The sequence below is a fragment of the Periplaneta americana genome, chromosome 16, assembly GCF_040183065.1.
Source record: "Periplaneta americana isolate PAMFEO1 chromosome 16, P.americana_PAMFEO1_priV1, whole genome shotgun sequence".
NCBI lineage: Eukaryota > Metazoa > Arthropoda > Insecta > Blattodea > Blattidae > Periplaneta > Periplaneta americana.
The window spans coordinates 33178531-33203409 of NC_091132.1; the positions used below are offsets into that span (position 1 = coordinate 33178531).

Consider the following 24879-nt stretch of genomic DNA (forward strand, 5'->3'; position numbering starts at 1 on the left):
AATAATTAGAGTTAATTGTAAATAATATTCAAATAAATTCAATTTGTCATCTCGTTTTTCAATTCTAAATCAATTTTCAGGTTATATCAGAGTAATGTTCATCTTATTCTGTGTCAAAGTCAATGAAATTCGGCCTCGGAAAAAATCAATACTTTCGCGTCTGCGCACATCTCACACGAGCTATGCACAAGGTCACTTCCGATCTTGAGTCAGATACAAATAAAATGAATACGTCTGAATAATTTTAAGTTAGAAATATGGTCGAGCATAAAAAGTCGTATGAAACTTGCCTATAATGGTAATTAAGACGCTCGTATGAAAATTATGAAACTCGCTTGCGCTCGTTTCATAAACAATCATACTTGCGTCTTAATTACTACCATTATAGGCTCGTTGCATAATGTACTATTACTTGGCACACCACGGAAAATATTCAGGACAATAAAGTGTTTATAAACTTCAGGCCGTTACCCTTACAGAGTGAAGATTGTACCAAAATGTCAGATTAAATATCCACTGTTAGATTTTGTGTAAACAAACTTTAATAATGTTGTGATGAAAGATGAGTGGAACGGAGAAAAATTCTCTCCGGCACCGGGATTTGAACCCGGGTTTTCAGCTCTACGTGCTGACGCTCTATTCAAATCCCGGTCCCGGTATTTATTCAAGTGATATAATATCTATAATTCACTAAATTATATCCGCTCCTCAACAAGAAATCATCTCTAAAGCTACAAAATTGCATGCTACTTTACACATCTCTATTACGACCTCTACTGCTTTATGCCTGTCCTGTCTGGGGAGGAGCTGCAATAAGTGAAATTAAACACATCCAGTCATTTCAAAATAAAGTCCTACGAATTCCACTCAATTCTCCTTGGTTTGTCCGTAACAGCCAACTACACAGAGAAACTGGTATTGACACAATCAAACAGTTTATTCATTCACAAGCTAAGAAGTTCTATAACAACCTAGAAAATGTTCCAGGCGCCATCCACTACTCTCTCGGAAGTAAGTCCACATTTCCCACCAGAATCAAGAGCCGACTTCCAATAGACCTCATATTATAATCAAAATGTATCATCACACCAACCTATGTAAATAATTATTTATTAACAATTATTTTTGTTCAATGAGGAGCCCAATCTAGGCTGCCCTCAATTCAGTGTCATATATTGTATTTATATTTTATTTAGAAATGATCTGTATAGCGCTAAATGCGCTGATCGATCAATAAGTTATAAAAAAAAAATTCGGACGTGCAACATTTATCCCTGCTTCTCACTCGGAATTCATTTGTTTCCGCTACAATATTCAGACCTGTGTGTAACTGTGTCGTTTCCATATCTACTAATGAAGACATTTCGATGGATTTTGTAAGATTTGAATCAATTTTTAAAAGTAATCTTCTTAATGTATATTTAGAAATATATGCCAATGATTGTTCCGCAAAAAGAATCCATTCCTGGGAGTTATTTTCTAGGTACAAATGTAACAGGTTGTATCCTTCTTCTCTCTCGTGTTTTTCCAGTGATCTGTTCTTCTCTAATCCACTTTTATTCTATTTTTAAGAAGTGTCAAACTTCTCTATGCTGCTATAGATATAACTTCAAATATATGACAAATTATCTCACAAGATAACGATTACATTACAATGATTTGTACAATTAGTTACTGATATTATTTATTACATTTTACTGTAGTAAAATCGTTATTCTGAGGGTATTTATTTTATCTAAAAAATTAGGCCTATTATACCAGCAAAATTGTATAGTTTAAAGATATTTGTAATTTATTTATTTATTTATTATTTTGCTAATAACTGTAACATAAATTATAAAATATACAGAGAAACTTTAGCTCGCCCCTGAAAGAGTAGAACTCATGTTCAGGGGCGGATTCCTGAATTGAAATTAATAATTATCGGCCGGGTGGCTCAGTTGGTAGAGCAGCTGGCTACGGACTGGAAGGTCCAGGGTTCGATCCCAGGTGGTGACAGAATTTTTTCTCGTTGCCAAACTTTCAGAACGGCCCCGAGGTTCACTCAGCCTCCTATAAAATTGAGTACCGGGTCTTTCCCGGGGGTTAAAGGCGGTCAGAGCGTAGTGCCGACCACACCACCTCATTCTAGTGCCGAGGTCATGGAAAGCATGGGGCTCTACCTCCATGCCCCCCAAGTGCCTTCATGGCATGTTACGGGGATACCTTTACCTTTACCTTTACAATACAATTGTAATTAATAATTATACAATACAATTTTCAATTATAGTATATAAATTTAAATTCACAATTTTTCAATTTTTATAAAATCCATACATAACTTTTTATATTTAATACCAGAACTATTCGAATTGACATATAAATATAAATTTGTTATATATTCTTGGGCCTAAATTACTACTATGATTAAATACTGTAACAGTGTTGCATTTTGGTTCAAACAATCTTAAAAGAATTCATACCTTTTGTTTCATAACTATGAGAATACAATTCAAAATTATTTCGATTTTTATGTATGAATTTTATTAATACAATATAATAAATTTGTCTTACGTTAAGTACATTAAAGTCTAGAAACAAATTTTGAGATGGAAAATCAATAGGTTTATGAAGACATATTTTGATTATTTTCTTCTGTAATAAATAAAGTGGATTAAAATTGGATTTAAATGAGCTACCCCATCCTATAATTATATTAATTATAAGCTTTTGTTTTGTTATTATTCCAGTCCTATTTCTGCTACACGTCTGCCATTTCCTTGCATATTCATATTTATAGATTTTAAATGCATTTCTCACGTGCACTATATTTGTAATATTCTACGCGATTTGATCAGAAAAAGAGATGATAGTACGAACAGAAAACTAATTACAATATTCAAATCCTTATAAATTAACAAATACTAACATCCAGACTAACACAAACTCTGTGAATTTTTACTACAATGCGATACGTGCGTAATAAATATATATATTGACAAAATGAACTGTGTCAATGTTACAAGATACACTGGGACTTACGACGCGATCTGCAAAGGATAGCACATAACTTGGAATTGTCTATTCTACCGATTACAATAGTTTTGTTAGCACATCTGGGCTGCTGTTTAGTATAAAAAGAGGTCGTAGGCAGTAGCGGCTGGTGGTCAAAATAATGAGTGTGCTACAATTTCTATATTGGCCTACTGTATACACTTATATGTATTTATCTTAATTTGAGACTCGCCTAGTGACGAAATATGAAATCCATACGACTTTCCTTCCTACTGCAGAACCTGTCAATTACCCTGGTGTTAAACCCTTCAACTTGGATATCATACTCTTTTCTATTGACAGTGTTACTTCACAGAATGGATCCTGTGAATTGTTGGAGGCTATATATCGTAACAATTGAACAGCTCCATCTATATTCCGGAAGGCAGGTGTTCCGTATAGAACTCAAAGTTGTGTCTTTAACAAACTTTTGTTCAGTGCAGTATAGCTGTTGACAGCAACTTCAAGTTCGCGTTCAGGAAAATTAGGCTATCCAAAAATTGCCAGAAAATTAGCTGTTTAACAATTTTGTTGCATCTAGATAGCTTAAAGACTGGAAACGGTGAGTAGTTTTCTGAATTATACGGTCACATACTTCCTTGGCTTCAGTTGTCTGGGATTCCATTCTCCGTCGCTTGCTGACTGATTCAGGAGGAACCTCAAAAACCAGGTAGACGGCAGCAGCAGTCGGACACTTGAATTACCAAATAGGCCTACATTGTAAATAGTTCCGAGTTCTTCCACAAACAAGCATTCTCTCGTTACGCTTTACTTTTGCAATCTCCAAGCTGTGTTGTGCTGAAGCTGACTACAGCACTTCCCCGCGTAAAAATAGCCAATCAGGGCAGTGATTTCAGCTTCGCACATGCGCATTAATTGTCTACATTCTCATGTAGAGTTTTGAGTAACACATTGTAACCCCTGAGGCACCAAAGAGCTAAGAGCGAAGACTAAACACTCTATAACGCGTCATGAACATAACCACGGAAAATTGTCAAATGGCAGATCAGATACTATGGTGATATTGCAAATACATTATTTGAGCAAAAATTATCATTGTACTGTAGCACATAAGGACGGGCCGCCCCTCGTCGTAGGATATCACTGTGAAATGATCGCTGAAATGTGCTGAAAGTGGTGCAGAGGCAAGTTCCTCCCAATAAATTTACCAAAGTGCTGAAATCGCGACATAGGCTAATAAATGCTTCGATTCATTCAATACATCTAGAAAATACTGTGATGTGAGAGAAAATGCATGTAGCATTCAGAACTGATATACCTTCAGATGAATCGCTTGGGGAACGGAGGTGAACAAAATAGAAATAAGTGAAGTCGTCTCCACGTTTTATTAGATCTAGCATAAATACGCCTGTTGCACAGACGAAATCATGTGAGCTGCTGATAATAAATACCTCTGAATAATATCCTCATTTTATCGCGAGCTGAATTCTAATAAGGTTATTTCTTCATAATAATATGAAGTCATGAGTGGAACGAAAAAATATCGCATGACTGATGTCGGCTCAAACAAACAAAGCAAAGAAAATATGAAGGCTGATATTTAGAACAGTGGTAGAACACGTACGATATACTGAAAATGTCGAAAAATAAATGTATTAGTAGTAGTAATCGAGGTATCTTTATTTTGCCTGGCAGAATTAACATTTTAAGGTCTTCTCTTCCACTCAATGTGGGAAGTGAATAGACATAACACCAATTCAAATAAAGACACCCATAGTAATAAAAATGACATCCGACAGGTTGGGGTTATCAACATTGATGTTCTAGAAATTTTAGGAATAGTGGGTAATAATGCTGATTCAGAAGTAGATGAAGTAAGCCAACCTCTCGACATAGCGCGTTCAGTATCGCTCTTCAGGTAGAACTATTAACAACAGGAGTGTAATAGCAACAATAATCAACCTGATATATGTTTACTTTCATAATTCACATCATGCTCTAATATTGTGCTAAACTGAAAAATCAAAATGTTATTACGGAAACAAAGTTTTGCGAATTCTAAACATTTCAAACTAATTTCCACTTTTCCTTCTTTTCAGACCTGACGAAGCAGTGGTACCTGCGTGACTATGTCTGGCTATTGACTGGCTGTCTGGCTTGACTGGCTGTCTGGCTTGACTGGCTGTCTAGCTATTGACTGGCTGTCTGGCTATTGACTGGCTGTCTGGCTTGACTGGCTGTCTGGCTATTGACTGGCTGTCTGGCTTGACTGGCTGTCTGGCTTGACTGGCTGTCTGGCTTGACTGGCTGTCTGGCTTGACTGGCTGTCTGGCTATTGACTGGCTGTCTGGCTATTGACTGGCTGTCTGGCTTGACTGGCTGTCTGGCTTGACTGGCTGTCTGGCTTGACTGGCTGTCTGGCTATTGACTGGCTGTCTGGCTTGACTGGCTGTCTGGCTATTGACTGGCTGTCTGGCTATTGACTGGCTGTCTGGCTATTGACTGGCTGTCTGGCTTGACTGGCTGTCTGGCTATTGACTGGCTGTCTGGCTTGACTGGCTGTCTGGCTATTGACTGGCTGTCTGGCTATTGACTGGCTGTCTGGCTTGACTGGCTGTCTGGCTTGACTGGCTGTCTGGCTTGACTCGCTGTCTGGCTTGACTGGCTGTCTGGCTTGACTGGCTGTCTGGCTATTGACTGGCAGTCTGGCTTGACTGGCTGTCTGGCTTGACTGGCTGTCTGGCTTGACTGGCTGTCTGGCTATTGACTGGCTGTCTGGCTTGACTGGCTGTCTGGCTTGACTGGGTGTCTGGCTTGACTGGCTGTCTAGCTATTGACTGGCTGTCTGGCTTGACTGGCTGTCTGGCTTGACTGGCTGTCTGGCTATTGACTGGCTGTCTGGCTTGACTGGCTGTCTGGCTATTGACTGGCTGTCTGGCTATTGACTGGCTGTCTGGCTATTGACTGGCTGTCTGGCTTGACTGGCTGTCTGGCTATTGACTGGCTGTCTGGCTTGACTGGCTGTCTGGCTATTGACTGGCTGTCTGGCTTGACTGGCTGTCTGGCTTGACTGGCTGTCTGGCTATTGGCTGGTTGTCTGGCTTGATTGGCTGTCTGGCTATTGACCGATCCTGTATTTTGTTCCTTCCTGCCCAGCGTGCCACCTGGAGTTATGGATAAGTAAATACCTCATTCTTTCCTTCGGTCTCTTACTTCGAAATTGCAAAGAGACTCGCTTTCTCATTCACTCTTCTCCGGCTAGCATACAATGGTTAAATAACTGCTTTCATACTTTTTAGTCGATGGACATGCTGCATGGCAACCATGGCGGAGCTACACCATTCAACGATGGACCATTGCATCCCCTTAAGACCGAGGGGCAGTTAAGTGTGCAGTCGAGGAATGTGGTGCATGGAAACGAAGGAAGGAAAGAAGGACTACACAATTCAACGATGGAACGTTGCAGCCGCACAGGAATTCAGTCGATTGAATGCGACGATCCGGTAGGTTTCGCTCATTAATTTTCGCTTACTGGTAGTATTGCTCAAGATGCTCTTCTGCTGTACTTTCTTTAGTAACCTGATGAGCGATACTGAACTTCTTGTGTCTCCAAAGCTTGTTTTGCAACGGCAAGTCCTTGATATACTAATCTTAGTGCTGCATCGTCTTTGTTACATCTACTAGCCCACTTAGGCAATCGATTTCCTTGTTCATAGTCGGAGGTACATTCCATACGTACTGACATACATTTATAACGGATTTACCTTAATGATGAAAGTACTGAATTATTCAACATGTGGGGTATATACATATATCTTTATGTTATTATTGATATATCTGTTACATTATGAACGGAGTTATTGTATCAAGTTTACTGATATTCATTATTTTTATTAAATCTTATTCAACACTTGTTCGTGTGCCAGCAACTCATCTCTGTACTTCGTAAAGTAATGACTAGGGATCGTACTTTGTCCCACGAGGCTACAAGATTATTACAGGAGTTTTTAAGTCGACGAAGCGCGTGCCTCTAGCAAGAGAGATACTTGATGACTGATTGCTTGTGCGACTCCTGTTTGATCAAGATGGGCAGAAAAAAACATGGGTTACTTTAACAATTGCAGTAATAATTGCAATTTAAATTATTTATCTATGAACACTAGGATACGCTATCTTCACTATCATAAAGAATGCAGGCCTACATTGATCAAACATTATTTACACCATTATGTACAGTACTGCAATGCAGGGTATTTTATTGCATAATACTATAGCCTAACTATTTTGTAGTTACAGTAGAACCTCTATTATCCGTAGTAATGAAGGGGGTGGACGGGACGGTTAATCGAAGAAATCGGATAACCCGTATCATAAAATATTTTGAAAAGTGCTTACTAGAGTCTCATAATTTCCTCCGTGGTGCTGCGTTTAACATGCTAGATAGTGGACCAGAAGTTCACTAATCTAATTCTGGTTGTCAACGACGGGTTTATAAGGACCAAGGAAATTCCTTGTGGTGGTTGTTTGCGGAAGGATAGGTAAAGGTCTCCTGTTGTAGATCTACATAAGTTACGTTATACACTTTAGCCTTATTTTTCATTAAATCGCGCACAATTGCAACGCCAATCACGTATTCTGATGCGAAATCGGCCGTGGTTTCTCTTTTTCCAAACCTCTCAATTATTTGCATTTTTATTTCGATACTTAGTAAACACTTTTAACACCCGTGGAAGATATCTTGCATAGAAGTTATAAAGTACACTACGGGCACTCAAACAGTAGGACAAAGACTGAAAGCTGCACAGGTTTGGTATATATTGTGCGGAAGTTCTTGGGACTATTTCTTTGAAAGCAGGCAGTGACTATTTTACAAGTTGGGAAAAACACCTTCAAGTAACTGTTGGTATTGCTGGCAACAGTACTATGTAAGGGTAAAGTCTTGTAATAAAAAAACACTAGAGAAAATAGGTACTAATATGAGGTATAGTACTAAGTTTCTTACATGTTTCTTTCGGCAGTAAAAAAAGAAAGAAAGAACAAAGTGATAGAAAGACAGTCGAATAATCCGTCGATCGGTTAATAGGGTGACGGATAATCGGGGTTCTACTGCAGTTAGTTAGTTAGTGGAGTTTAAAAAGGGCGCGTCAGCGACTATGGCTATTTGCGCCCTTATCTAAAATCATTCACTAAACACGAACACAATACAATAACCAGAAGGCTTAAAAGAACTAAAAAGCGTTGTCATGGTTAAAACGAGGCGAACAAATGCAGTTTCAACAAGGTGAAGCATAAAAACCATAAAAGTGAGAAGTTCTCAGACCCTAAGTAGTATTTAAAAAGAAACAACAAAACAATAAAATAAACGCCACCAGAAATAAATTGTCTGGCGCATTTATAAAATGCACGGATGTAAAAGGTCCGAATGTAAAATTTGTTAAAATCATATACTAAAAATGATAACCTCCGGATGTAAAGAGTCCGGAGGATAAGTAAAACGGGCCATTAAAAAACTACATCATCTTGTCAAGTCCTGAATTCGATAAAAATCTCAGAACTGCATTACTATTTTGTAAATAGTGTAGAATATTGTAAATATGCTTGATCAATGTAAGCCTACACTGTATATGATAATATAAACTGTAAAAAATATCATTTTCTAGTGTACACAGTGTAAAGGGGCTTTCAAATATTGACTACTTTGAAAGTCGAATGTCAGAAATTCTGCTTTTCGTCTGTAGAAAATGATCTTACTTTTGCAGAGAATTTTTTTATTATTATTTTAATGTAACAATTTTTCTTCATTATGTTAATCATTCCTATGGTCCAAATTGTCTTATTTAACTATAAATTTTTAAAAAGAGCCATTCTCAGGATTAATTAGTCTAACTTTTGTCTCACTGTGATGAATATGTGTACACCACTTACTACTTCAGACATGTATATGTTAATGTGTACGACTAGTACTTCAGGCTGGTTGCGTGCTTAATGTATCCTCTCCCTGCAAGAACGGACCAGGCAGAGATTGAGTGTTATACATACACATGAACGATTGCGGTATTCAAGTTGTGAATCAAGTACAATGACTTCAAGAGAGGTAAAAAAACGTATAGTCTACCAAAGCTGAATTTTGAACGGAGCATCATATTTACATTAGGTGAGCACTAAGTGGTGCTCAACTTGTGTTACGAAAACTTTTTGTAACAAAGAATAGCGAACTTTAATAAAATGTATTTTGCGAGGAAAAATATAAAACTATAAAAATGCTGAATTTTAAACGAATTGCTTAATTAAATGAAGGCTTAAATTTGAATACTTTCCATACTTCATGAATATGTAAATACAAATTTAAATTAATAAGCTATTTGGGGAAACATGTTTTTCAGCTTCACTATTAAAAAAACCTTTCCGCGACAACCCATGGAGGGCCAAGGCCAACCAGACCACTGCTGTCCTCGCGTCCAAAATCTCACAAGAATTGGACGATCATTGAACCAGTACTGGGGTAACGCTTATTGAAGACGATGATCCACCAAGCCGGGTCTGTTTTCTGATCAGATATGTGATTATGTATGCAGCCATCATTCTTTTGTGTCGGAAGAAATGTACAGGCTATAACTATCTAGAGTTTCTGTACTTACCGGTACTTACCTACTGGCTTTTAAGGAACCCGGAGGTTCATTGCCGCCCTCACATAAGCCCGCCATTGGTCCCTATCCTGAGCAACATTAATCCAGTTTCTACCGTCATATCCCACCTCCCTCAAATCCATTTTAATATTATCTTCCCACCTACGCCTCGGCTTCCCCAAAGGTCTTTTTCCCTCCGGCCTCCCAACTAACACTCTATATGCATTTCTGGATTCGCCCATACGTTCTATATGTCCTGCCCATCTCAAACGTCTAGATTTTATGTTCCTAATTTTGTCAGGTGAAGAACACAATGCGTGCAGCTCTGCGTTGTGTAACTTTCTCCATTCTTCTGTAACTCCATCCCTCTTAGCCCCAAATATTTTCCTCAGAACCTTATTCTCAAACACCCTTAATCTCTGTTCCTCTCTCAAAGTGAGAGTCCAAGTTTCACAACCATACAGAACAACCGGTAATATAACTGTTTTATAAATTCTAACTTTCAGATTTTTTGACGGAAGACTAGATGACAAAAGCTTCTCAACCGAATAATAACACGCATTTCCCATATTTATTCTGCGTTTAATTTCCTCCCGAGTGTCATTTATATTTGTTACTGTTGCTCCAAGATATTTGAATTTTTCCACCGCTTAGAAAGATAAATCTCCAATTTTTATAGTTCCATTTCGTGCAATATTCTGGTCACGAGACATAATCATATACGTAGTCTTTTCGGGATTTACTTCCAACCCTATCGCTTTACTTGCTTCAACTAGAATTTCCGCGTTTTCCCTAATCGTTTGTGGATTTTCTCCTAACATATTCACGTCATCCGCATAGACAAGAAGCTGATGTAACCCATTCAACTCCAAACCCTGTCTATTATCCTGAACTTTCATAATGGAATATTCTAGAGCGAAGTTAAAAAGTAAAGGTGATAGTGCATCTCCCTGCTTTAGCCCGTAGTGAATTGGAAAAGCATCAGATAGAAAATGGCCTATACGGACTCTGCTGTAAGTTTCACTAAGACACAATATTTTAATTAACCGAACTAGTTTCTTGGGAATACCAAATTCAATAAGAATATTATATAAAACTTCTCTCTTAACCGAGTCTAGAGTTTCTGTACTGTCTAAAAGAAATTAAATTATAACTGACCACTTGAGAATTGTAAATATTTATCATATTTGAATAATAACGAAATAAAATTTCTTCTGATATGCTAAAATTGAAATAATGTTATTGTACTTCGTAATACAGAAAAAAATTGATCCTGTTTGCCCTGCACTTTCAGATTACCAAACAACGAATAGGTTTGTATCTTCGGAACAGCAAGCTACTCTTGAAGGATGACCGATCCTGTTTTTGTTCCTTCCAGCCCAGCGTGCCATCTGGAGTTATGGATAAGTAAATAACTCATGCTATCGGTTTATATTCCTTCGGTCTCTTACTTCGAAATTGTAAAACAGATTAGCTTTCTTATTCACTCTTCTCCGGCTAGCGTACAATGGTTAAATAACTGCTTTCATACTTTTTTGTAAAATTATCAATTCCGTACCACAGAACTCTGAATCGGATAACCGTCACACTGCCACATACCAATGCTAGGCTATACCACAGTCTAGTATAAACAGTCACGAAGCTCAATATGTAGTAAATATTTATTTATTTATTTATTTATTTATTTATTTATTTATTTATTTATTTATTTATTTATTTATTTATTTATTTATTTATTTATTTATTTATTTATTTATTTATTTATTGCTAATAATTGTAACATAAAATATAAAAAAAATACAGAGAAACTTTAGCTCGCCCCTGAAAGAGTAGAACTCGTGCTCAGGGGCGGATTCCTGAATTGAAATTAATAATTATACAATACAATTATAATTAATAATTATACAATACAATTTGCAATTATAGTATATAAATTTAAATTTACAATTTTTCAATTATTATAAAATCCATACATAACTTTTTAAATTTAATACTAGAACTATTCGAATTGACAAGATTAGGATATTTAAATATCAATTTGTTATATATTCTTGGGCCTAAATTACTACTATGATTAAATACTGTAACAGTGTTGCATTTTGGTTCAAACAATCTTAAAGAATTCATACCTTTTGTTTCATAACTATGAGAATACAATTCAAAATTATTTCGATTTTTATGTATGAATTTTATTAATACAATATAATAAATTTGTCTTGGTACATTAAAGTCTAGAAACAAATTTTGAGATGGAAAATCAGTAGGTTTATGAAGACATATTTTAATTATTTTCTTCTGTAATAAATAAAGTGATTAAAATTGGATTTAAATGAGCTACCCCATCCTATAATTCCATACATAATTACCGATTGAAATAAAGTTAAATATATTTTACGTAATAAACTTATTGACAAGTAATTCCTCAATAAAACAAAATAATATACTATTTTACGTAATTTATTACAAAGGTAATTAATGTGTTGGTTCCATTTAAAATTATCGAAAATTATGCCTAAATACTTAACTTCAGAGGACTCTTTAATAATCGGACATTTACACTGTATAAGACAACAATCAGAATTATGTAATTTAATCTATACTAATAATAAATCTGTAGCCGAAATTTTTCTGGTAATTTTCGATTTTCCAAAAATAATTGCTCCTGACATATATAATTAACCACCCTGAAACCGAAAATCGCTTTTTTGAAATTTTTGTTTGTATGTCTGTCTGTCTGTATGTTTGTTACCTTTTCATGCGATAATGGCTGAACCGATTTCGATGAAAATTGGAATATAAATTAAGTTCGTTGTAACTTAGATTATAGGCTATATGGCATTCAAAATACATTATTTAAAAGGAGGGTTATAAGGGGGCCTGAATTAAATAAATCGAAATATCTCGCTTATTATTGATTTTTGTGAAAAATGTTACATAACAAACGTTTCTTTAAAAATGATTTCTGATAAGTTTTATTCTCTGAAAAAGTTTGATAGGACTGATATTTAATGAGATAAATGAGTTTTAAAATTAAAATAACTGCCATCTAAGGCGGTGTATTGAAATAAAAAATAAATGACTTCGTCTATAAGGGGCCTTGGACACAACAATCGAAAACTATGAAACATAGCCTGCAGACAATGTTTCTGTGTTTGTATGAAGCTAAATTAACCGATTTGTATAAATAATTATTATTTCATCATTGGAAAGTGTAGTTTCTCTGGATGGACATAATGCTATAATGTTATTACATTAACTTGTGAGTGAATTGAGGACAGGTAAGATTATAATAGCTTCTTATGCACAGAAAACTTGATAGGTTATTCTGTGTATTCATTTCCTGTATTTCTTATAATAATATTTATGAATATATTCATTTTTATCTCAGAGAATTAACGAACAACGAGAGTGTATTGATTTAGTATGCAGTAATAGTACGTTAGCTTAGCAATCCATTATTTTATAATTCAAATTTTAACTATGTTCAATTGAATCGTGTTAAAATACATAAAATACATATGCAATAAATGCAATGCAAAAAAATTGGGTAATGAGCCAAGCAGATTATGTTGCGCTGTTGTAAAAGTTGTTCCTCCTGAGATTCAAGAGCTCCCACAACAAATTAAAAACTTTTTAATTCGAGTACATCCGTTATCAACACACTTTTTCATAATATAATATAATATGAACATAATAATAAATCTGTAGCCAAAATGTTTCCGTTAATTTTCGCTTTTCCAAAAATAATTGGTAATAAGAATTAAGAAACATGTTAAAGGAATTGTCATTGCACCAAATGAGTGTCTCTGGATCAAAATGATCGCATTTTAATATTTTAAATACAATTTAAATTAAGTAACATATTAAACGATTTATCCTTCTATCATACAAGAATGTTCCCTGGATCAAATGTCCTATTTTAATTATGTAATTACTTTAAATTTATTTCTAACGGGTGCAGCGGAGCGCACGGGTACGGCTAGTACTTAATATAGATGTAGGAGGTTTGTTACATTTTTCAGATAATGAGAATGGAATAATTATGATTTTATTTTCGTTGATAGAAAGATAATTTATGTCAAACCATTTTTTTTATTAATATGCATCCATAGATAGTTGCTAACCACTAGGATCGCTAATATCGCCTCATTACAGACAATGCGAAATAGTATCGGCACAGTCTTTTGTTCCTGGCAACCTCACAACTCAAACTTCGTGACTGTATATACTAGACCATGAGAACATGCATGTCATGGAAGGCTTACGAACAAAGACAGGACAATACAATAAGAAGGGTGCCGTATTTTCTGATAGAAAATAATAGTGACGAGGGAGACTATGGAGAGTGTTCGTGGAACGAAGAGAGGGAAGCGGGAGAACCCCGAAAAAAAAAAAAAAAACATATATTTGACTTCGTATACCACAAGATTCCACATCAGCCACAGCCGGGGATTGAACTCGGGATCGCTTCAATAGCAATCTTATACTTTGGCTGCAAGTCATAACGACGGAAATAAGACATTGCCTTCAAATACGATTTACAATAACTTTTCGACATATAAACTACGAAATGTTCTATTTTAATTTGAACAACGTTCATTTGACAGATTGTCTTCGACCTTTGCACTTCTAAAATAGATTAATTAGTAAATTAAATATGTAGAGGTGTCGTCATGATTAATGAACTCAATTAAAGAAAAAAACAAAAGTTTAAAAATAGATGTGCTATTGTTGCGAGTGGTAATTTGTGTTCCACCTAGTGATTAAGTGCCGACACGGTGCTGGCGTGAAGATTTATTAACACGAAAGTATTCCATTGGCACGCGTCTTTTGTCTTGCGTTCGATTTATGTGGCCTTCCTCTGAACAAAAGGAAGTGTGCCGGAAGACAATATGCAGCAATGGGTATGGTGAGGCCTAGAAACGTAAGTTACATTTCACTACTACTGACATCATCGTCATCATCATCACAATCATTATCACCATCACAACCTGTTTCACGGATCCAACTTGTCCGTTAAATTTGGTTCATCCATTTTGCATACTTAGGCTACTTCTTTCTAGTATTTTTCTTTTTTACATTTTGTACGCAAAGCGTCATCTATACTAATAATAAATCTGTAGCCGAAATTTTTCTGGTAATTTTCGATTTTCCAAAAATAATTGGTCCTAACATATATAATTAACCACCCTGAAACCGAAAATCGCATTTTTGAAATTTTTGTTTGTATGTCTGTCTGTATGTTTGTTACCTTTTCACGCGATAATGGCTGAACCGATTTATATGAAAATTGGAATATAAATTAAGTTAGTTGTAACTTAGATTTTAGGCTATATGGCATTCAAAATACTTTATTTAAAAGGGGGGTTATAAGGGGGCCTGAATTAAATAAATCGAAATATCTCGCTTATTATTGATTTTTGTGAAAAATGTTACATAACAAAAGTTTCTTCAAAAATGATTTCCGATAAGTTTTATTCTTTACAAAATTTTGATAGGACTGATATTTAATTAGATAAATGAGTTTTAAAATTAAAATAACGCCATCTAAGTCGGTGCAATGAATTAAGAACAAATGACTTCGTCTATAAGGGGTCTTGGACAACAACAATCGAAACAGGGGCCTTGGACATCAACAATCGAAAGCTATTAAACATAGCCTACAGAGAATGTTTCTGTGTTTGTATGAAGTAATATCAGAAGCTAAATTAACCGATTTGTATAATTAATTATTATTTCACCATTGGAAAGTGTAATTTCTCTAGATGGACATAATACTATAATGTTATTGCAGTAACGTCTGAGTAAATCGAGGACAGGTAATATTAAAATAGCTTCTTATGCACAGAAAATTTGATAGGCTATTTTGTACATTCGTTTCCTGTATTTCTTAAAATAATATTTATGTACACTCATTTTAATCTCAGAGAATTAACGAACAACGAGAGTGTATTGATTTAGTATGCAGTAATAATACGTTAGCTTAGCAATCCATTATTTTATAATTCAAATTTTAACTATGCTCAATTGAATCGTGTTAAAATACATAAAATATATAACCTATGCAATAAATGCAATGCAAAAAAAATTGGGTAATGAGCGAAGCAGATTATCTTGCGCTGTTGTAAAAGTTGTTCCCTGGATCAAACGTCCTATTTTAATTATGTAATTACTTTATATTTATTTCTAACAGGTGCAGCGGAGCGCACGGGTACGGCTAGTTGAAAATATACATGGGATGTCGGATTGTTTTGCAGGGACACGTACGGAAAAAAATACAGTATCCATGTACAGAAGAAATAATTTAAATAAATATTTATATATACATTTATTTATTTATTTATTTATTTATTTATTTAAAAGTGAAGAAAAGCCTTATGAATTGCGTTGTTTTTATATTCTAATACCGGCCTAATATTTAATGAATTATTTATTTTATGCCATCCTAGCATTATAAACAGCCTGTTACTACTTCGAGTATCGTTCATAATTGGCTTATTATGGCACGGGTGCCGATAAAAACAATGGCGTATTCACTTATGACGTAATACCGGAACGCTTGGATCGGGATGCATGCATCCCTACGCGCTGTGTAACAAGAAATGAAATTCAGGACAAAAGGTAACGTATAATTTATTTCCAATCTTTAACAAATTTTGTATCACTTTTGTAATATCACATAAAACAGTTTTGTGGTTCAGAAAAACTATATTAACAAAATAAAGAAACATTTTATAACATAACCTGCAAGCTCATTCATTTCTCTTTACTCAATGTCAATTTCCAGGCGCAACTAATCTACACGAACTTATGAACACAAATTGTCAGTTATGGATCCCGAGTTTCTTTCATAGTTTTCCTACAATTTATAATGCTAAGATGCCATAAAGTGTTGTATCCAACTCGTGGATAATCTTATTATGACACTCGTGAAAATTGTTGCACTCACTATCGTTCGTGCGACAAACATTCACTCATGCCATAATCATCAAGATTATCCACTTGTTGCATAAATAACTGTTACACGGAAATTTTGCAAATTATTCCAATATCCATGCTGGAACAAAATAGTAAATGCAGACCACTGGATTTTTGTGTACACAGGGTGTCATTAAATATACTTTTGCGATTTCCATTCGTCCTAATCATATTAATATTCATGGAGGCCGTGGTCTGTGTTGCCTATTGTTGCGACCTGGACATTAGGCCTAACACTAATTTTATTTCCAAAGATTACGAGTAAAATAACTTAATTAACATCATAAATACTAGAATTTACAAGTCTCTTATTTTATTACAATAGATAAATGAATATTAATAGGCCTATGTAATTTCTTCTGTACAGTCGGCCTAAGAAGGTTTTTTAATTCGTTATTTTACGACGATTTTCAACTGCTATGGTTATATAGCGTCTGAATGAGATGAAAATGATAATACCAGCAAAATGAGTCTAGGGTTCAGCGCCGAAAGTTACCCAGCATTTGCTCTTATTGGGCTGATGGAAAACCCGAGGAAAAACCTCAACCAGATAACTTTTCCCAACCAGGATTTGAACTTAGGCCCACTCGTTTCACGGTCAGGCGTGCTAACCGTTACCCCACAGCGGTGGACGCCCCAAGAAGAAATAGCCCGACATTGTTTCGGTCAGAATCAAAGTTTTAACTTGTGATTCACTCATTGTCGTTTCAATAGAAGACGAGCTATGTGGCCTTCTAATCGATTATCGAACATTGAAGGCAAAGTAGCTATGTTCGCAACTCGAATGATTTTTTTCAACGGCGTCTGTGGTCTAGTATTAGAATTCTCGTGTCTTATGCAGGAGATTGGGATTCGATCCTGGCTAAAGTTTTTTTTTGTACAATTTTTAATTTCATGTGATTTATCGTTTCTAAGTTTACACAATTTTTTGTTGTACGGCACATTGTAAACACACGACAGGTTTTTTAAGAAAAACTCTAGAACTAAGCTACACTGGTGAAGTCTTTACAAAGACAGGACCATCTCCTGAAATGTCCGTGTGATGTAATTATATTAATATGGGTCCTCCTCAACGTCTTGCAAGAACTGGTTGTATGCACCCTCTGCGACCGCAGATGAATTAAGGCAGCTAACTCAGAATGACAGCGATGTCCTGGCAGACTTAATTTCAAATGGGCTTATTTTATGGTCCCTGTCCCAGGAACTGACATCACTATGCCTCCTTGCTTATGAATTCCCGGCAATGAGCGAGAGAGCTAGTGAGCAACATAGCCAGGGTCAACTTTTGTTTGCCGCGCTCTGTTCAATATCATGGCAACTAACTATGTCAATAGACACATTTTTTCAATTGCTTAAATTTAAAACTGTAAAGTCCAGGAAAACCATACTCTCATTCAATCCTGAACAGATGGAAAAACTATTTTGGGCAACTACTAAATATACATAGGCCAAATAGAAATGACCGGGACGAAATTCAAATACAAACTGCTGAGCCATTTATACCGGAACCCACACTTTCTGAAGTCGAAATTGCGATAGAAAATCTGAAAAAGTACAAGTCTCCAGGTATTGATCAAATTCCTGCAGAATTAATACAAGAGGGTGGAAGGGCAGTATCTAGCGAAATTTATAAACTTGTACTTGCAATTTGGGAAAAGGAAATTGTACCAGAACAATGGAAGGAGTCCGTAATCGTATCTATTTTTAAGAAGGAGGACAAGACTAACTGTAGTAATTTTCGAGGAATATCACTTTTGTTGACGTCGTACAAAATTTTGTCGAATATCCTTTCGAGAAGATAAAGAATGGAGAATGGAGAAAGTTACACAACACAGAGCTGCACGCATTGTATACTTCGCCTGACATAATTAGGACCATAAAATCCAGACGTTTGATATGGCCAGGACGTGTAGCACGTATGGGCGAATCCAGAAATGCATATAGAGCGTTAGTTGGGAGGCCGGAGGGCAAAAGACCTTTGGGGAGACCGAGACGTAGATGGGAAGATAATATTAAAATGGATTTGAGGGAGATAGGATATGATGGAAGAGACTGGATTAATCTTGCTCAGGATAGGGACCAATGGCGGGCTTATGTGAGAGCGGCAATGAACCTCCGGGTTCCTTAAAAGCCAGTAAGTAAGTAAGTAAAGTCCAGGAAAACAAAGAGGGTTTGGAATTGAATGGATTACATCAACTGCTTGTTTATGCGGATGACGTGAATATGTAGGAGAAAATCCACAAACGATTAGGAGAAACACGGGAATTTTACTTGAAGCGAGTAAGGAGATAGGTTTGGAAGTGAACCCCGAAAAAACAAAGTCTATGATCATGTCTCGTAACGAGAACATAGTACGAAATGAAAATACAAAAATTTCAAACTTATCCTTTGAAATGGTGGAAAAATTCAAGTATTTTGGAGCAACAGCAACAAATATAAATGACACTCGAGATGAAATTAAACGCAGAATAAATATGGGAAATGTCTGTTATTAATCGGTTCAGAAGCTTATCATCCAGTCTGCTCTCGAAAAAGTTGAACTTCAAAATTTATAAAACAGTTATATTATCGGTTGTTCTGTATGGTTGTGAAACTTGGACTCTCACTTTGAGAGTGGAACAGACGTTAAGGATATTCGAGAATAAGGTACTTAGGAAAACATTTGGTTCTAAAAGGGATGAAGTTACAAAAAAATGGAGAAAGTTACACAACGTAGAACTGCACGCATTGTATTCTTCATCTAACATAATTAGGAACATTAAATCGAGACGTTTGAGATGGGCAGGACATGTTGCACGTATGGGTGAATCCAGAAATGCATATAGAATGTTAGTTGGGAGGCCGGAGGGAAAACACCTTTGGGAAGGCTGAGACGTATATGGGAGGATAATATTAAACTGTATTTGAGGGAGGTAGGATATGTATGTATGTATGCATGTATGTATGTATTTATTCTCACTGCAGTGGGTATATACCCGGGGGCAGTAGTAACTAATTACACTCAATAATGACAATAATAAACTTATTAACTAAAAATACAATTAATAATAAAACTAATAATTAATACTAACAATAATTAATAATAATAATAATAACAACAACAACAGGGAATATACTAAATTAAATGAAACGATCACTTAAAATAACATTTGAAATAAATCTAATTTGTATCTTAAAACTAAGATCGAACTAAAACCCACGAGTATGATATGTTCATATCTGCACAAGTACCTTTCAAATTACACTCATTTCGCTGTCAACTCACTCACTGCACTGGAACTACGACACACTTCACTGATTCTATCCTGATTTCACTAACACTTCAAAAACATTTCACTGTTCAAATACTATGCACTGCCACTATAAACTATAAAGCTTCACTGACAGGAACACGTTTCACTTACACAGCACACTTCACTGACACGACATACTTCTTCACTGATACAACACACTTCACTGACACAACATAATTCTTCACTGATACAACACTTTAATAACAACATATCAATTACACCCTTTAAATACTGTGTATAATTACCGTCTATTAGTAAGGTCCTTAAGCCTATTTTTGAATACATTTTTGGTTGTTGGTAAAGCCTTTAGTAAGTCTGCAGGTAAAGCATTCCAGTCCCTGATAGTACGATTGAGAAAAGAAAATTTTCCAGTGTCCGTCCTCTGCCTTCTTTCCCTCAATTTATATGAGTGGTCGTTCCTTGAAGAGTAATTTGGCGGCTGCAACCTACTTTTTATTTCTCTCCAGGCAGACTCACCTCTGTATGTTTTGAACAGTGCGCATAATCGAATTCGCGTTCCCCTGTCCGTGAGTGTGTCCCATTTTAATGGTGAATTTTTCCGACAACACTTAAGAGCCCGTTTTTTAATCTTTTCCAGTGTCTTAATATGTTCTAATCTGTAAGGATCCCAACATGCAGCACCATATTCCATTACTGGACGTACTAGTGATTTATATGCAATCTCTTTGGATTTATCAGAATCTTTTCTTAGTACCCTCATCACAAAGTGTAACGCTCTCCATGCTTTTCCCGCTGTGTCTGTAACGTGTTCCCCCCAGCCGAGATCGCTGCTAAATGTTATTCCGAGGTATTTACATTTGTTAACTTCCGGAATGGTTTCACCCCCTAATGTATACGATGCGACTATTTTATTTCTTTTCCTTGTAAAGCTGATGGCTTTGCTCTTTGGAGAATTTATTTTCATTTTGTTGGCTATTGCCCAATCGTTTATTCTATTGAGGTCATTCTGGAAAAGAGTAGTATCTTCATGGCTTTTTATTTTCCTGTATACCATACAATCATCCGCGAATAAGCGAACCCTAGACAAGATATTAACTGGCAGATTATTTACAAAAGCCAAGAATAGAAGAGGCCCCAAGACACTCCCCTGCGGGACCCCGGAAGTAATTTCAATTGGGTTCGATAATTCCTCCCCTACCCGTACTCTCTGAGTGCGACAAGTTAAAAATTCCTTGATCCACTGGAGCACTCTGAAGTCAATCCCCATTGACTGTAGTTTAACCAACAATATATCGTGTGGGACTACATCGAATGCGCGCGTGAAAAGTCAATAATCACTGCATCTACTTGGCTATTGGAATCTATTCCGTCTTCTAAATCCTGACATACCGTTACTAATTGCCTCTCACATGAATAGCCCCCCCCGAAATCCATGCTAACAGTTATGTAACCAATTTGAGTCATCCCAATGCTGCCTTAGATAAGCTGAAATCAAGTGTTCCATCTGTTTTGCAAACCACAGAGGTAAGGCTGACCGGTCTGTAATTTTTTGTATCTGAGCGAGACCCTGGTAGGGACTTGATTACTCTCTCTTAGGATAGGGATCGATGGCGGGGTTATGTGAGGGCGGCAATGAACCTCCGGGTTTCTTAAAATCCGTTTTTAAGTAAGTACTTAAGTAATGTCTTTTTCAAGTTATCTTGAAATCTCATCCAGATGTACACTAGCGGTCTTTTCGCTCATCATTTTTAAAGTTATAATGATATTTTAAATATTAAAATATTCACTTCTCCAAACAAATTGTGGACATGTCTTCCCATAGTGAGTTTTGTACTAGAACTGTTATGTGTCATCATTACCTTTCACTAATAACAGTCACCCAACCCTAGTTTGAGTCAATCAACTTTAACTCACTGCTAGACACCTGAATCTAATTATGTAGAAGTGTGAAATATTTTAACTCGGATGTCCTTGAAGTCGTTAACGTTCTCTTTTTCCTCTAAACCTTGCTTTCCTCTCCTGACGTTTTCTGCAAAAACAAACAGTTCTCTTGCATACGTCAGTTACATATGATTAAGTTTCTTATAGTACAGAAGTGACGTAGGCGAGAATATAATGAAAGTCATGACAGATCGCGAACTTACCAATCACAAGAAACAAGTTCATACTTAACTAGACGAAGTAGAGCATAACCTCTATTCTGATGCTTCATAGTCAAAGGAATGATGTCACCAATCATTCACGATCAAGTCTTGACAGTGCAATTATTGTTCTTAAGAAACGAGAGACTACTTTTTAACAATTTCACTTGTACCTTATTTGACCCAAATATTTATGATATCATCTTTATATTCTTAGGCGTTACGACGTACAGATAGTCTAATGCTACGAAAACGATAGTCCCAGCTGTTCGCATAGGCTAATACACAATGACTACTGGGTGTTCAATTTAAAGTGTGTCATGACGTCACTGTTGTTGGGTCACCGATTTGAAGCGAGTTTCAGCTTATATGTTAGAGAAGTTGCCTATTATTTAAGGCGTTCTTCAATCTGAACTTGAGAACGTGTACGGTATAACTTGAACGTCGTAGCAACAGATGGCGGTCTGTACGGTCTGTGTGCTACCATAACCTCTTTCGAACTGTGTTTTGCGCCGGCAAGTCGTACGCAGGGTATTTGTTATCATCGGTTGCGTACGGTAACATTCCACAACACAAATCAAATGCTCCGTGTCCATGTTGACCGTCGAAGTTAATGTCAACAAATACGTAAGTAATCGTCTTAACCCTCTCCCCATATCCCGACAGTACGTATTTCCAAACAGTTCACATTCCTGCCACTACCGGCGTTAACGTACGTATCGGCACGTACTCTTCAGAATGAACGCCGTACTTGCTAGCCAACTTCTCTGCCTCTTAGATTATACACCTGAGCTGCGGAAGTGTAGGAAGATTGAATTTTCTAGGCTCATCAGCTAGCCACATGACGGCATACAGCGAGCCAAGACACATTTTGAACTGAACACCTAGTATAATGAAAACACAAAACTATAAAATAAATATTGGACAAGATTCTATAGTAAAATCAGACACTGATATTAATGCGACGTTGCCTAGGTAAATGAACGACCTATGTCTTGGAGACGGTGAATTTTTCTTTGTGATCTAGTGGTTACCGTACGTGTCATTAAATCAGAGGTTCACAAGTAAAAGCCAGGTACAAGACTATTAATTTTAGGACATAAAATACCGTGTGATACAAAAGTCACTTGCCAAATGGGAGAAGAGAACTATTTCGAAACGACAGAAATAAAGGACCAATAGGCCCACGATAAGAACCACGACCACGATAAGGGCCATGACAAGAAAACAAGAGGACCACTATAAGGGCCATGATAAGAACAAAAAGGACCATAATAAGGGTCACAACAAAGACAATAATCACAATAAGGACAACGACAATAAGAAGCAGGATAAGGAGCATGATGAAGAAAAGAACCACAACAAAGACGACACGGGCAACGACAACGACCACGCTAAGGACTATTGCTGTCCACTTCTGTGGAGTAACGTTTAGCTTTTCTGACCGTAAAACGAGCGGACCTTGGTTCAAATCCTGGTTGGGGCATGTTGCCTGGTTGGGATTTTTTCGAGATTTTTCCTCAACAACTTGAAGCAGAATTTCTGGATAACTTTCGGTATTTAACCTCGAACTCATTTCAATTCATGTCTCATCTTAATATTTTCAGGTCGACCAAGAGATCGTAACAAACGTGGTTCCGGGATCCGCCTACAGGTGTCATCTGTCTGGAGGAGCTGCACAAATCCTAGGGAGCTGTAGAGGCTTCTACAATAAACTACGGCAGACTGGGAAGTGTAGCTCCTTGGGTAGATGGTGCCTTGGTGAGTCGCGGAATCTGTGGTACCGCGATCTTCGGGTCAAAGGACGCAGCAGAACGCAAGCACGTGAATTGCGAGCAGACGCCATCGATCTGAGGAGGCGGCATATTAACAGGGAGATGGATGGGATTTTGCATACTTCGTCAGAATTGGATGGCATAGCCGAATAGATAATATGGAACCACGTGCTTGAAGAGCGGTCCTAAGAACTTCAAGCTCATCCCAATACGAGGATGCGCAATAAGTCTAAGGCTGCAGTATTTATCTACGGGCCTTCCTCTGGAAGTAAAAAAAAATGCTATGGCAAAGACAACAAGGTCCACGATAAGGACGATAACAAAGACGAGAACCACGACAAAAACCGCGTCAAGGGCTGCGATAAGGTCAACGACAAGGACCACAACAAGGACCGTGACAAGAACCACGATAATGACCACGACAAGAATCACGATGTGGACCACGACAAGCATCATGATACTAATTATGATCCTTATCGTGACCCTTGTGGTATTTATCGAGATAAACAAATAAACAAACAAATAAAGACATAGCTAAATAAAATGTGTACTTTCCGTATGCAGCATGAGAGAAGCCGTCTCCTTACTCAAACTCGAACAATATTAGTCGGAATGCCGCCAAGCAGTAGCTTCAATCTAACCTAACCTAAAACTAATGGACTCTGCAAAATGTATTATTAGGTGTACTTACAGAATTCGTCTTCTTCTTATGTTGTATAAACGGGATTTCAATCTCCCCTTTCCTTTCGTTGTTCAGCATGATGATCTACATCTCGAATGTCAAAGATCCTGACCTCTATAGCATTTAATATCCTAATATAATACGTAGTTAACAGCTTCATTACTTACATAATTTTATAACCACGACGCATGAATTCAATTTTCAGTCACGCGATAGGAAGGTTTGAAGTTGTTCGGCTTTGCGGTACTAGATGGCGTGCATTGTTCGTTTGTCGCAGAGTCCGTGGTTTGTCGTATAGTACACAATGTTAGGTCAAAAACTTATTCTTTCTCTACGCCTGATTCACTTCCAATACTTTACTTTAGATCAGTGGTTCCCAAACTTTCTGAAGGCGCGATTCACTTTTGGGCGAAACTTTCTTCTGTGACC

The 24879-nt window shown here is 36.6% G+C and overlaps 1 protein-coding gene across 2 annotated transcripts in view; it reads right to left on the reverse strand.

The window, feature by feature from the left end:
• Positions 1-24647, reverse strand: part of LOC138716334 (uncharacterized) — a 50810-nt gene extending 26163 nt beyond the window's left edge. For both annotated transcript variants that reach the window (XR_011336646.1, XM_069849303.1), the window contains exon 1: positions 24460-24647. Coding sequence is in view for 1 of the 2 variants with exons in the window: in XM_069849303.1 (XP_069705404.1) it covers positions 24460-24528 (69 nt within the window). In the remaining variant the exon portion in view is untranslated. The remainder of the gene's footprint in view (positions 1-24459) is intronic.
• Positions 24648-24879: the final 232 nt, after the last annotated feature.